Source organism: Neovison vison, chromosome 4 (genome assembly GCF_020171115.1).
Source record: "Neovison vison isolate M4711 chromosome 4, ASM_NN_V1, whole genome shotgun sequence".
Taxonomy (NCBI): domain Eukaryota; kingdom Metazoa; phylum Chordata; class Mammalia; order Carnivora; family Mustelidae; genus Neogale; species Neogale vison.
The window spans coordinates 28,902,057-28,915,221 of record NC_058094.1 but is presented as its reverse complement, the minus strand read 5'-3'; the positions used below and the strand labels follow the sequence as shown (position 1 = coordinate 28,915,221).

The 13,165-nt window shown below is 39.3% G+C and overlaps 1 protein-coding gene across 6 annotated transcripts in view; it reads right to left on the bottom strand.

The window, feature by feature from the left end:
* Positions 1-13,165, bottom strand: part of SYBU (syntabulin) — a 78,058-nt gene that overhangs the window by 43,813 nt on the left and 21,080 nt on the right. For all 6 annotated transcript variants that reach the window (XM_044245076.1, XM_044245073.1, XM_044245074.1 and 3 more), the window contains one exon: positions 4,747-4,944. In XM_044245076.1, coding sequence (XP_044101011.1) covers positions 4,747-4,944 — 198 coding nt within the window. The remainder of the gene's footprint in view (positions 1-4,746; positions 4,945-13,165) is intronic.

Here is a 13,165-nt window from a genome sequence, read left to right as displayed (position 1 = left end):
TTGCACAGGGTGTACACTGTATTTTTCATTTAAGTATTTATTGGACACCGACTTTATGACAGGCACTGTATCAGGCTCTGGAGATTCGGTCTTGAGTGTTTGCTGAATTGACTTGCAGATAAAAGGAAACCACGGACTTGCAAAGCCATTATCCAGCTGGACCGTGGGGATGTTTTCTTTTGCGCTTTGGTGGCAATTTTTAATTAAGCCTGCCTAGGCACTAAGTGATGGAAGCCAAAGTGACAGAAGGCTCACTGCCTCCAAGAAGTTCCTGAGCAAGCCCGGCCTGAGGAAGGAAGGGGGCATGCTGTGTGCGCACAGTGCCCAGCTGGCAAGGTGCAGGCTCGTTCGGTCCACCTCTCTAAGATGCCCCCAGCATCCTGTGACAGATCTCCCTTCTCCTGCACCAGATCTCAGTGAGCATTCTTCGCTCTATCTGAATGACTGAAAGGGCATGTCAGGAACTCCTTTTTGAGGTGAAGAGCAGTTTTCCAGAATCTAGAACAACGGACCTAAAATTAAATGGGCCTGGGTGATTTAACGTTAAAGAGGCCCAGAACGTCCATAGGAGCGACACTAATTGCTTGCTATTTTAATAAATTGGTATTGGTTCTAATGAGTTGATTTATTTTAAAAAAGTAGAGCGCACATGGAGAGCGCAGGATCGGTTTGGGCTGAGTGGAGATGGTCACTTGGGGTTGGGGAGGAGGGAGAACATTTTAATCTGTGCCTTGTGGTTTAGCAGATGATGTCTCTGCATTTTACAAATTGTGGAGTCATCCAGGGGCCTCGTTTCCAGCATTTCCTCTCCTCATATTTATGAGACTGACAGGTTTATTCTGCTGCAAGTTCAGAGAACTATAGGTCACGGTGCAGATTTTTCTATAAAGAGCTTGCTGTACAGAATTGGGTCCCCTCAGAAGCGCAAGCAACTTTTTCATTGATGGCGTCAGGAATTTTAGGCAACTAAGAAAGAAGCTTTAGGGATTCCTTCGACCTTGGTTAAAGGCAAATAAATAAAAGCACCACGAGGTAAAGACTGCTTAGGTGATAATGTCTGCTCATGAGCGAGGAAATCAGAATTCTGGTGACAAAAGTTGGTGTTTGACCAAAGTAGTGTTTCAGGTTCTGCCTCTGGGCAAGGGTCATTATGTTAGGATCCATAATTGCTAATAAAGGAGGTCCGAGGAACCTCAGAAATAGTAAGTGGTATTTTGTGCATAGAGGTATTTTTCCAGAGTATGGGTTCACGGCCTTCATGATTCTCAAAGGATCCATGAATTAAAACAACATGAAGGGGCGCCTGGGTGGCTCAGTGGGTTAAGCCTCTGCCTTCGGCTCAGGTCATGATCTCAGGGTCCTGGGATCGAGTCCTGCATTGGGCTCTCTGCTCAGCAGGGAGCCTGCTTCCCTTCCTCAGCCTCTCTGCCTACTTGTGATTTCTCTCTTTCAAATAAATAAATAAAATCTTTAAAAAAAAATAAAAAAACCCCAACAACATGAAGAACTGTTCTAGCTTTCATCCATTTTTCCCATTCTTCCTTCTTTCTTTCTCCCCTCCCTCCTTTTTTTTTTTTTGGTCTACATTTTCTTCAGGAGGACTGAGGGCCTTAAACATTCTCAGGAAGTCAAGTGGTTGATCCTTAGCTAGTTGAGTACCTACTATAGGATTAAGGACTTGCTCAGTGTGATTTCTGCACACAACACATAGGGTTTTAAGTCTTATGTTAACATATGATTATTCCTCTTACGATTATTGAAACAAGGATGGGCAATGATAATCGAAATTCCCATTTAATCTTGAGTTTGTTCTTGCTGCACCATACCTGTCTCCTATGTCCCTGTTTCCTTGTATTGTCACCACTGTAAAAAGTTTTCAGAATAAGGTGGTGGGTGGGAAACCAAAATGAAATAATTTTAAGTTGCATTCAAACCCTACTATACCTGCACAGTGAAATCACTTTTGCTTTGCAACTCATGAAGCTGGCATTCTTTCCGGCACCATTTTATTTTTTCAATCTCATAGCCTACCTTTGCCATCAAGCCCCCACAATGCACTGGACTCTGTGTTAGGAATAGAAAAAAAGGATGACAAGACTCCTGCTCTTAAATACATCCCATATGTTAAAGAAACAGATTCTGCAGTTGAGTACTCTCAGGTTAAAAGAAAAGTGAGATTTTTCCAAAGAACATGTACAAATGGCCCATAAGTACAGGAAAAGATGCTCATTGTCCTCAGCCATCGAGGAAATGTAAATCAAAAGCACGATGAAATACCACTTCACACTCATGAGAATAAGTATAATAAAAAAGCCAGGAATAGCCATCAACAAGGATGTGGAGGAAGTGGAACCCTCATACATTGCTGGTGGGAATGTAAAATGGTACAGTCATTTTGGAAAGGTCTGGCAGTTCCTTAAAGAGTTCAACATGGTCACCGTATGACTCAGCAATCTCTTTCCTAGATATATATCCAAGTGAACTGAAAGCAGATTCATGAAAGACTTTGCCATGGATGCTCATAGTGTCATTACTCAGAAGAGCCAAGAAGCAGAAACAACACAAATGTTCCTCATCTGTGAATGGATAAACAAAATGGGGGTATAACCACACCAAAACAAGATGTTAATAAAGAAAAAGCTGGAGGTGGCAGGGGTGGAGAGGTATGTGAGAACTCTGTACTCTCCATTCAGTTTTCCTGTAAACCTAAAATTGTTCAAAAAAGAATCCATTTTAATGTGCGGTACAGCCATGCAATGGAATATCACTGAGCCATAAAAATGAATGAAATTCGAATGCATGCTAGGTGGATAAACTCTGAAAACATGTAAGCTGGAAAAGGCCAAACGCGGAAGGCCATACGTTGTATGATTCCATGTTTACAGGATGCCCACAACGGGCAGGTCCACAGAGACAGAGTAGGTTAGTGGTTGCCATGGGCCAGAGGGTAAGGGAGACTGGAGAGGCGCAATGGGCAGGGGCTTCTTTTGGCGGATGATAAAAGTGTTCTGAAATTAGATAGTGCTGATGTTTGCATCACCTTGAATCGTAACTCCCTTTTAATACTCACTTTTGAATAATCTACAAACCAGCAAATTGTATACTTTAAAAGGGTGAATTTTATGGTATATGAATTGTATCTCAACTTTAAAAAGAACCACTCGGGATGCCTGGGTGGCTCAGTGGGTTAAAGCCTCTGCCTTAGGCTCAGGTCATGATCCTGGGATGATCATGATCATGATCCAGGGCTCTGGGATCGAGCCCCCCATCTGGCTCTCTGCTCAACGGGGAACCTGCTTCCCTTCCTCTCTCTCTCTGCCTGCCTCTCTGCCTACTTGTGATCTCTGTCAAGTAAATAAATAAAATCTTTAAAAAACAAAATAAAATAAAAAAGAACCACTGGGCTGGAGGGGGGAGGGAGGTTCTCCTTCTGGGTACACGAGGTAATAGTTTATTTGTTGGCTCTAATCTCATGACATTCTTTAACCCATTGTCTCTGTCTTAAGTCTTGAAGGTAGCCAACATCCTCTTTACAATAACCATCTTTCTCTTTTATATGCTGTCTTCCCTTCCCCACTGTGTATCACTCCCTTTCTTTTCCATATTATCTCAAAGCAAAGGACTGTTAACAAACTCATCATGACTACCATTTATCAGTTGCCTAGCAAAGAGGGGATTTCCTTTTCACAAAGTTTAAATTTTTCCCTGAAACAAGACAACATGGTCTTTGGTTGACCAAAAGCAAGATGAAAAATAATTCATTAAGATATGCTGTGCAAATCAATTATTCAGGAGAACAAAAGCAGACAGAGATGGAAGAGGGCATAGGACCAAGCCTTGGCTCCACTGAAAAAAGCTTTTATTTCTCCTTGCACAATAATGTCATCACCAAAAAAAAAAAAAAAAAAAAAAAGAGAAGAAAAACATAACGAATGAGAACTCATGCAAGTCACTGATCTGTCTTTACAGGCTCATAAATACGCACAGCATTAACTTGGATTTTGAAGAAAATAATGCAATATATAAGCTGTCTTTCAATGCCAACACCTAGGGCTTTTAAAGTTATAACTTTAGTTTTATTGAAACTACACTTATTCATATATTGCACATATTTCTGCGATATAAAAAAATTCTTTATTTACATATTGCAAATTCTGAGACTCGACCTTTTCTGGCATTTATGGTATCTTATCCATTGCAATAAAAATCTCCATTTCCCTTACTCATTGCAATAAAAATCTCCATTTCACCTCATGTTTTGTGACTGTGGAACATCTATATTATATATGTAACATCGGACTCATATTTAATTCTTTAAAAGCAAATAAAATAACTAGGTTAGTCAGTCTGCCCAGCCCTATAGCTTTCTATCAAGATAACCTGTTCTTCTCATAATCTGTGGGCACTTTAGACAGTATCAAGTAATTTCTTAGTAAAATTTATGTTAGAATTTAATAGTTTAAATGTCTGTTAGACCATTCAGTTTACATGTCTCCAACTTTGCTCCTTCTTCCCATGCCTCTGTAATGCACGTATGCCCCTATACTTACTCAATTATCAACAATCAATACAGAAAATATTCCACTTTTTGCCCTACCTCCCTAAAAAAGGGAGATGTTTTTGGGTACTGGTACAGCAACCAATAATATGGTATTCCCTGTCCTGGTGTACAGGTGTTTCATTTCAAATGTGAAATCACTCCAGTCATACTGTTCTGAGAAAAACATGAAAAGTAAATGCATTTACCTGGCTTTACAAGGCCTGACTTTGGTTCCTTCTTATATCGAGATGACTGGATGCTTCCTTCACCAACCATTCCAACTGTGCATTTCTTTCTGGAAAAGTCTTCATCACTTCCAGGGCAAAAACCAATAGGGCTATTTCCAGTATCTGAAGGCGTCTTCACGGGAGACACGGACTGGCTGCTAGGACAGCCCGTGTCATCTGGAAGACAGGAATCAGTAAGTGATTAATGAGGAGAAGGAAATCAACAAGGGCAGAGAGAAGCCATGCACACGCGTACTCACACACATGTACTCTGCTTATGAGGACCTGGACTGACGCTTGCAGATGCCCCTCCTTTTATTTTCCATATGTTGGTCAATTTTGTTTACAAAGAAAATAGCAGCTATCATGAAACCTATCTTAAGGCAAAACCTTCTGAAGTTTTTGGACCACAAATACTTCTGTAACTTTCATGTTGTCAACACTTAAAGGTTTGTCCATTTCAACATTTTAGGCAGTATACTTTTGGGTCAAAACTGTCCATATATTTTTTGTGCAGTTAAGTAACAAAAAGTTCACCAGACAATTCGGGGGCATCACTGGGAACACTTCAGAGTTGTTTGTGTTAGAAAAAAAAAAAATTACTTGACTATTATTGACCACACCCAGTTTTCGACAGTTGCCCTATCAACCGGGTAAGAGAGTTTAATAGGTAAGAAATCTGGCTTTTGGAGTTCAAAAGAGCAGACAAAAAGGGTTTTTTTTTATTATGCATCCTGTTTTATTAGCATACATACCCTCTCCAAAATATATCAATCCAGTATCTTGCTGGGTGGGATAAATGGTAAAATGAAAATGATATTCAAATTACAAATATCCCCTTAACTTTCAAGTTACAGATTATTACTATGATCATTATTATAAGCTAAGATGCATGATACGAAGTGACCTGAGTAGGTGCTTATGAGACAAACAGGAAAGTTATTCTGCTGACTCCTATAAATGCTTTCATATTTATTAAATATTCATAATGCTTCGTTAATTCATGTATACTTTGAGTAAGAGAATTGTATGGGAATTTAAGGTAAATCAATATTACCTAAAAGTATGTCTCCTCCAAAGAGTCAATTAGTGGCAAATACTCATTACTAAATAATTCATTTTTATACAGAAATATTTTGATGGTGGAGCTACTTTAGTAACTCATTAGACAAAAAAAAAAAAAGAAATACAGACTATTAGTACTAATAATTTTTAAGACTATCACACTTTAATGAGTATTAAAGGAACAAAAATAATTTGCCATCTGTGAAAGGCTCTCTCAAACTCCACAGCTTTAATAAAGACAGAAACAGAACTAGGCATGAATAAAATATACTGGTTGCCTGAATAAAGATGACTAGAATCCATCTAAAAAAAAAAAAAATCATGGCCTTTGCTTCATTTTTGGCTTCCATTTCAGATTTTATTATGAAATAGCCCCAGTTTCTGGAACAAAGTGAACTTGGCACTGGTAAGATGATTCATTTCTCTGAATATTCTTTTTTTTTTTTTTGGACTATTGGACTTATTAGTATACACAGGACCTTAATGGTGCATTTCTGGAAGGGAGTAGTTTTTAGTGTACTGCTCATGCTTTCTGCCTTGGCTGTTCTCTTTCAAGTTCCCTGTTATTACCAAACTCCGGAAGAAACTTTGGCCATGAAGGAGAGGGCTGAGAACCCCTCCTGGCTGCTATGGGTCAGCTCTTTCATCACTTACTGTCCCTGCCTTTCTGTGACATTTGCATGTCCCATGCTGCAACCCCCAAAAAAAGCCTAGCTCCCCTCCAAAGGTGCAAAGCTGCTAATTACTCAGTTTCCAGCACTCTTACAAGGTCTTACAAGGCTCAACAGGCCTGCACATCGCCTCAGGAGGTCCTCCTTCTTGATTCTGATCCCAAAGCAGATAATCCCAAGCAAACGAGGTCTAATCATTCGAAATTACCCATTGCCTTCAAAATTATTTCCTTATGAGTCACTTCCATAAATTAATTCTTTTGAAAGAGAGATGGCCCAAATAAATAAAAAGTCCATGCTTCAGAGTCTCTAACCTGAAAAGCAATTTTTCTTGAAAACACTCAGACTCAACAGGACAAAATCAAATGATTTCCAGTATTGAGAAACACTGTCAAAATTATAATTTAAGTAAATAGAAAGCAAATGTGTTTTGTTGGTTCTATTATCATTTAGCCAGAGTTAAATGAGAAAGAATATGTATAAGCCATGCTTTTAATAATGTCAAGAATTAAGTGTTAGGGTCTGGTTAAAAATTGGGACCTGAAATTATCTAGAATTGTGGCACTTTAGGGAAGGCAGCAGCAACTCTTTTTTTTTTTTTTAACCTGGAGTGTGTGCTTTACAAATCATCAATATTTACGGCTAGTATCTCCAGGGGAAGGGTTTGAGAAGGTAACACCTAAATAAACCTTTAACTTGTGGCACCTTGAAAACAGCATCTAAATCATGACATAAACTGGTGTTCCCCCAACATCTCTTAACTGTCTAGTATTGTGCTTTATATTGAGAGAGAAACAATGGGAATAAGACATGATCTTTCATTGGTTAAACTGCATCTTGGCCCTGAACCAGCCCACAGACATTATGCCCAGCGCCCATACCAGTGGAGCTTATAAATAAGCAAACGGAGCTAGATAAATATCCTATAGGCTGGCAAGCCTGTCAAAGCAAGAAAATCAGTGTGTTATCAGAGAAATTCAGGGTATTCGCCAGTTTCATCCCATGAGATCAACACTAACCAGATATCTAGTTTGGAAAGTGTAGGGCCATTGATTTTCCTACTAGAGAGAACAAACTTTAAGTTATGCAAAGTAAGCCTCAGAGCAAAGGCAACAAAGGTTCATGGACCAGGGAGTCATCTGGTAACCTGGGACACCTGCAGTATTTTCCTCTGTGTGGCACTGAAAAAGTGGTCATTTTTTCAACAAGTCTTGTTTAAGGCTCCTTTTCCCTTTCCCTCCCCTTCCCTTCTCTTCTCCTCCTCCCTTTTAACTCCATGGTCACAGTTGGAAGCAGACTCCTAGTCCAGATGAAAGTAATAGTACTTCCCGAAATTCTATGTAAAATACTTTTCCTTCACATTTACTCCAAGACTCTAAGAAGACTGAAGCCAAGTAGATGCCCCTTGGTTATTCATGTCTAATGTTACCATGTGCCAAACTACATGTGGACCAAGCACATGTTAAACAGATTTATTTATAAAGCCCACTTTGGTTAAACCCTTTGAGTATGCCTCCTGTTTCCTGCTGCTGCTAGCTCAATTTGTCCTGTGGAATCCATGGATTTATAATTACAATATGTATAATTATGGTTTTTATTATGTTAGTATAAAGAAATTATCAATGACAAAAAAATTTTAATAGGACACCATGAGGAAACTATTTCAGAGAGGAAATGACAGAAATCCTGATTGACCTACCCAAAACAGTGTAGAGTGTTTTAAATTTCCAGAAAAATGCCTGAGAAAAATAAAAACATTTTGGCCTGGTTTTGGCAGAGGGAAGCTTTGCAGCAAGACTTTAGATAGAGCATGTGGAAGACTTTCAGTCTCTGGAGACAGAGGAGTTTTTCTTTTAAAACACACACACACACACACACACACACACACACACACACCCTACTTTGGTGCTTACATTATTGAGCTTTTACACTTCTTCATTGTTCATGGTAAGTATAACTTCATTAAAAAAAGGAAAACATAAAACAGGGACGGCTGTGTGGGTCAGCCAGCTGAGCGCCTGCCCTCAACTCAGGTCAGGATCTCAGGGTCCTGGGACACAGGTCTGCATTGGGCTCAGCGGGGAGTCTGCTTCTCCTTCTCCCTCTGCCCCTCCCCAGATCCTGCTCGTGCTCTCTCTCTCAAATAAATAAATAAAATAAAATCTTAAAAAAACCCAATAACCCTAAAACAGGATCATGTTTCATGTTTTACACACTGTGATCCATCTGAAAATATAGGATAACTTCCTTTTGGGGTCAATAATTTTAAATCCCACTTCAATGGGCCCAGGACTGTCCCTCATGGGACACGGGTAAAACTGGCCCATACTAAGTGTACTTTTGACCATCATCTATCGTGAAGGAGACTAAGTTACATTTTGTCCTTGATATATACTAAGGAATAGGCCATTTTTGTTCTTGTTGTTCATTTGCTTTGAATCTGTCAACATACAAGTTTAAGGACACACAAAGAATACTCACAGACCCAGGAAGTCCCAGAAGTTGCAGCCCTTCTCAAGCGCTATAAGAAATGTACCTACTACAAAAGTTGGGTATTCAAAAAAAAAAAAAAAGAAAAGAAAAGAAAAAAAAAGAAATGTACCTACTAAATAGTTTCCAAATTGTTGTTAAGGGAAAAAAAAGTTAAGATCTGTAAGGACAGATGAGAGAAACAGGCATCTGTTGTAGCCTGCAGGTTGTTAAAAAAATGTTTTTTAATCTATTTCTCCTCTCTCTTTATATGACAAGCTCTTTGAGAACATGCCATATAGCTAATAACTGTACAATTACTCTACTGACAATTCTGAAAAAACGTGTATCTTTTAAAATAATTTGTATCTTATTTTAAATGCACTAAAGGAACTTGCTCAATTAAAAGAAATCTGTTGGGGTTGTTAAAATGTTCATTTAATCTTTGATATTGTTAAAGTAATAATTAATGCAAAGGGTCTAGCTTGAGTGCAGAAGAGTAAAAAGAAGGAAAGAGAACATAAATGGATAACAGTTTCCTGGAACTGCAGTACCCAGAAAAAATATTATTGATCTTTTAATTATTTGTCTAGTTGACTTGCTCACTTGCTTTGTGCTGTTTCCACATGTAGTATATTCAGTTTCATTATCCTGCTACCGAGCACTTTCCCCTGGAACTTGTTAGGCTATAAAGCAAGAAGCTATTGAAGACTGACGGGAGTCAATGCAAAAGGGCTCATACTGGCCAAAGACAATAATTTGAGAATTGGAAAGAACAAATAATTAATGCAACTGACTGATAACAACTTGATATTTAAAACAAAAATCTGGGGGCGCCTGGGTGGCTCAGTGGGTTAAAGCCTCTGCCTTCGGCTCAGGTCATGATCCCAGTGTCCTGGGATGGAACCCCGCATCGGGACTCTCTGCTCAGCGGGGAGCCTGCTTCCTCCTCTCTCTCTGCCTGCCTCTCTGCCAACTTGTGATCTCTGTCTGTCAAATAAATAAATAAAATCTTAAAAAAAAAAAATCTGTGAGCTCATGGTTATAAAAAAAAAAACAAAAAACACCAACTAAAGATGAAAAAGACCCTTTCCACCTTAAAGAATCCCAATGCATTGGCAATCATTGGCAGAGACCCAGGGACCCATTCTTTGTGTTGAAATTCGGCAATTAAAAGGAAAGAAAGAACTAGTATAAATCCTGATTGAAAAACCATTCCTCGGGGTGCCTGGGTGGTTCAGTGGGGTAGAGCCTCTGCCTTCGGCTCAGATCATGGTCTCGGGGTCCTGGGATTGGGGTCCTGGGATCGGGCCCCGCATCGGGCTCTCTGCTCGGCGGGGAGCCTGCCTCCCCCGCTCCCCGCCTGCCTCTCTGCCTACTTGTGATCTCTCTCTCTCTCTGTCTCTGTCAAATAAATAAATAAAATCTAAAAAAAAAAAAGAAAGAAAGAAAAACCATTCCTATACAAATTATATTTCAGTATAACTGAAATCTCTCACCGATGTTGCAAAGTTCTTCCTTACAGAAGCTTCTGTTAATGAAAATAGATGGAATAATAGAAACAGAAAGTCACTATTTTGTAATTATTTCTAATGAAACAATTGACTTAGATAATACACATAATGGATGAAACCATTAGACAGTAGTCTGTTAGAGAATTTACAAGTGAAGGGATCAGGCCTTACCCAACTGCACCCATTCTCAGCATCACCAATGGCGGAGAACAGACATTATGGACCTCCTAACGGGATGCCAGAGGAAACGCACAGCATTCCCCATGAAGTAGTCTTGCTATAAAAATTGCCCCTGCATCTAACCAAGCTTTAAACCTAGTGTCCACCTTCTAAAATATATGGAGAACAGAGAGTAATGAGTCAAATCATGGGCTGGCAAGCAGCAACCTGCAGGCAAATTCTGCTTGCTACCCGCTTTTGTAAATAGAATGTTACTGGAACACAGCCATGCTGAATCCTTTAGATATTGTTCACTGTGGCTTTCAAGCGACAATGGCAGAGCTGAATAATTGTGACACAGATCATCTGGCTAGCAAAGTCGTAAATATTTACTGTTTTGTTCTCTACAGAAAAAGTTTCTTGGCCTCTGGGTTAAATGCTATGAGGAAGCAAACAGACACCTTCAAGGCGACTGGGGCTATTTCGATGTTCTCTGCCACACCAAGGAATTATGTTAATTGTGTAGTAATGAAAATGGCACTATGATTATGTGAGAAAATGTCCAGTTTTTAAAGAAATGCAGGGCTGAGGTATACAAGTAGACATGAAATGACATGATGTCTGGAGATCTGCTTTTTAAAATGCTTCAGCAAAGTAAAAAAAAAAAAAAAAAAGAAAAGAAGAATAGACAAAGCAGATATGGAGGATATCTTGTCATTACTTAATCTGGACAAAGTAGATTAGAAGTATATGGGGATTCATTGTAATAGTATGTTTTTGAGTATGTTTTAAACAGGTTCAAAATGTTTTATTAAATTTCTCAAAAAAACATTATTTTAGAGCGAGTATCTATTTAAAAAAGATGTAAATGTATTATTTAAAAATCAATTCCATCTTGTATTGTTTTTTAGGGTGTTTCCAATTTTGCCACTATTACTGAAATTATTTCAATAACACATTTTAAAAATAAATCTTTGGGGGCACCTGGGTGGCTTAGTCAATTAAGTGTCCGACTTTTGATTTCAGCTCAGGTCACGATCTCAGTGTCGTGAGATGGAGCCCCACGTCGGGCTCATAGGCTGGGTGTGAAACCTGCTTAGGATTCTCTCTCTCCCTCTCCCTCTGCCCCAACCCCCACTTACATATATGCAAACTCTTTCTCTCTCTCTCAAAAAACAAAAATAAAAAGTAAAAAATAGGGGTGCCTGGGTAGCTCAGAGGGTTAAAGCCTCTGCCTTCAGCTTGGGTCATGGTCTCGGGGTCCTGGAACTGAGCCCCGCCTCGGGGTCTCTGCTCGGCAAGCAGCCTGCTTCCTCTCTCTCTCTCTGCCTGCCTCTCTGCCTACTTGTGATCTCTGTTTGTCAAATAAATAAGTAGATACTCTTTTTAAAAAAATGAAAAATACATCTTTGGTCAAATATTTTATTATCTCATAGAATGTATATCCAAAATGGAAATACTAAGCTTTCAAAAAAGTTTGAGACAACTTAAATTCTCCTTATTATTGAATGAACATACCCTACTTAGAAAAGTCCTGAAAATATTAAATATTATTTATTTGCATTTTTGCCAAGTTAATAATAAAAAACGTATTTTTGATGTTTTAGTTTGCACATATATAATTATTAGTGAGGCTTAATGTCTTTCATATGTTTTCTGGCCTTTTTAACTTAGTCTATGAATTGTTAGTTTGACAATTTTCTACTAAGATGTTAAGAATTTCTTATCAATATGTAAGAAATCCCTATATAGTTTTTAATTTATAATGTTTTGACATTTAACCTTTGTATTTTCTCCATATATTTTTTAAAGATTTTATTTATTTATCAGAGGGGGGGGAGAGAGCGAGTACAGGCAGACAGAATGGCAAGCAGAGGCAGAGGGAGAAGCAGGCTCCCCGCCGAGCAAGGAGCCCGATGTGGGACTCGATCCCAGGACGCCGGGATCATGACCTGAGCCGAAGGCAGCTGCTTAACCAACTGAGCCACCCAGGCGTCCCTCCATATTTTCCTTTGTGATTTCTTCCAGTGGTTTTTTTTTTTTAAGATTTTATTTATTTATTTGTCAGAGAGAGAGAGCACAAGCAGGGGGAGCAGCAGACAGAGGGAGAGGCAAGCAAAGGGAGAAGCAGGCTCCCCAATGAGCAAGGAATCCAATGTGGGACCCGATCCCAGGACCCTGGGATCATGACATGAGCTGAAGCCAGACTCTTAGCCAACTAAGCCACCCAGGTGTCCCTCTTTCAATGTTTTAATAGCTAGAATATCCTTCACTCCAAAAAAATTAGTATTTACTAATACTTTCTTCCATATATTTATACTCTTCATATAAATTTAGTCCATCTCAGGTGCCTGGGTGGCTCAAGCGGTTAAGCATCTGCCTTTGGCTCAGGTCATGATCTCCATGTCCTGGGATGGAGCCCTACATCAGGCTTTCAGCTCAGCAGGGAGTCTGCTTCTCCCTCTCCCTCTGCCTGCTGCTCCCCCTGCTTATGTTTTCTCTCTCTCTCAAATGAATAAA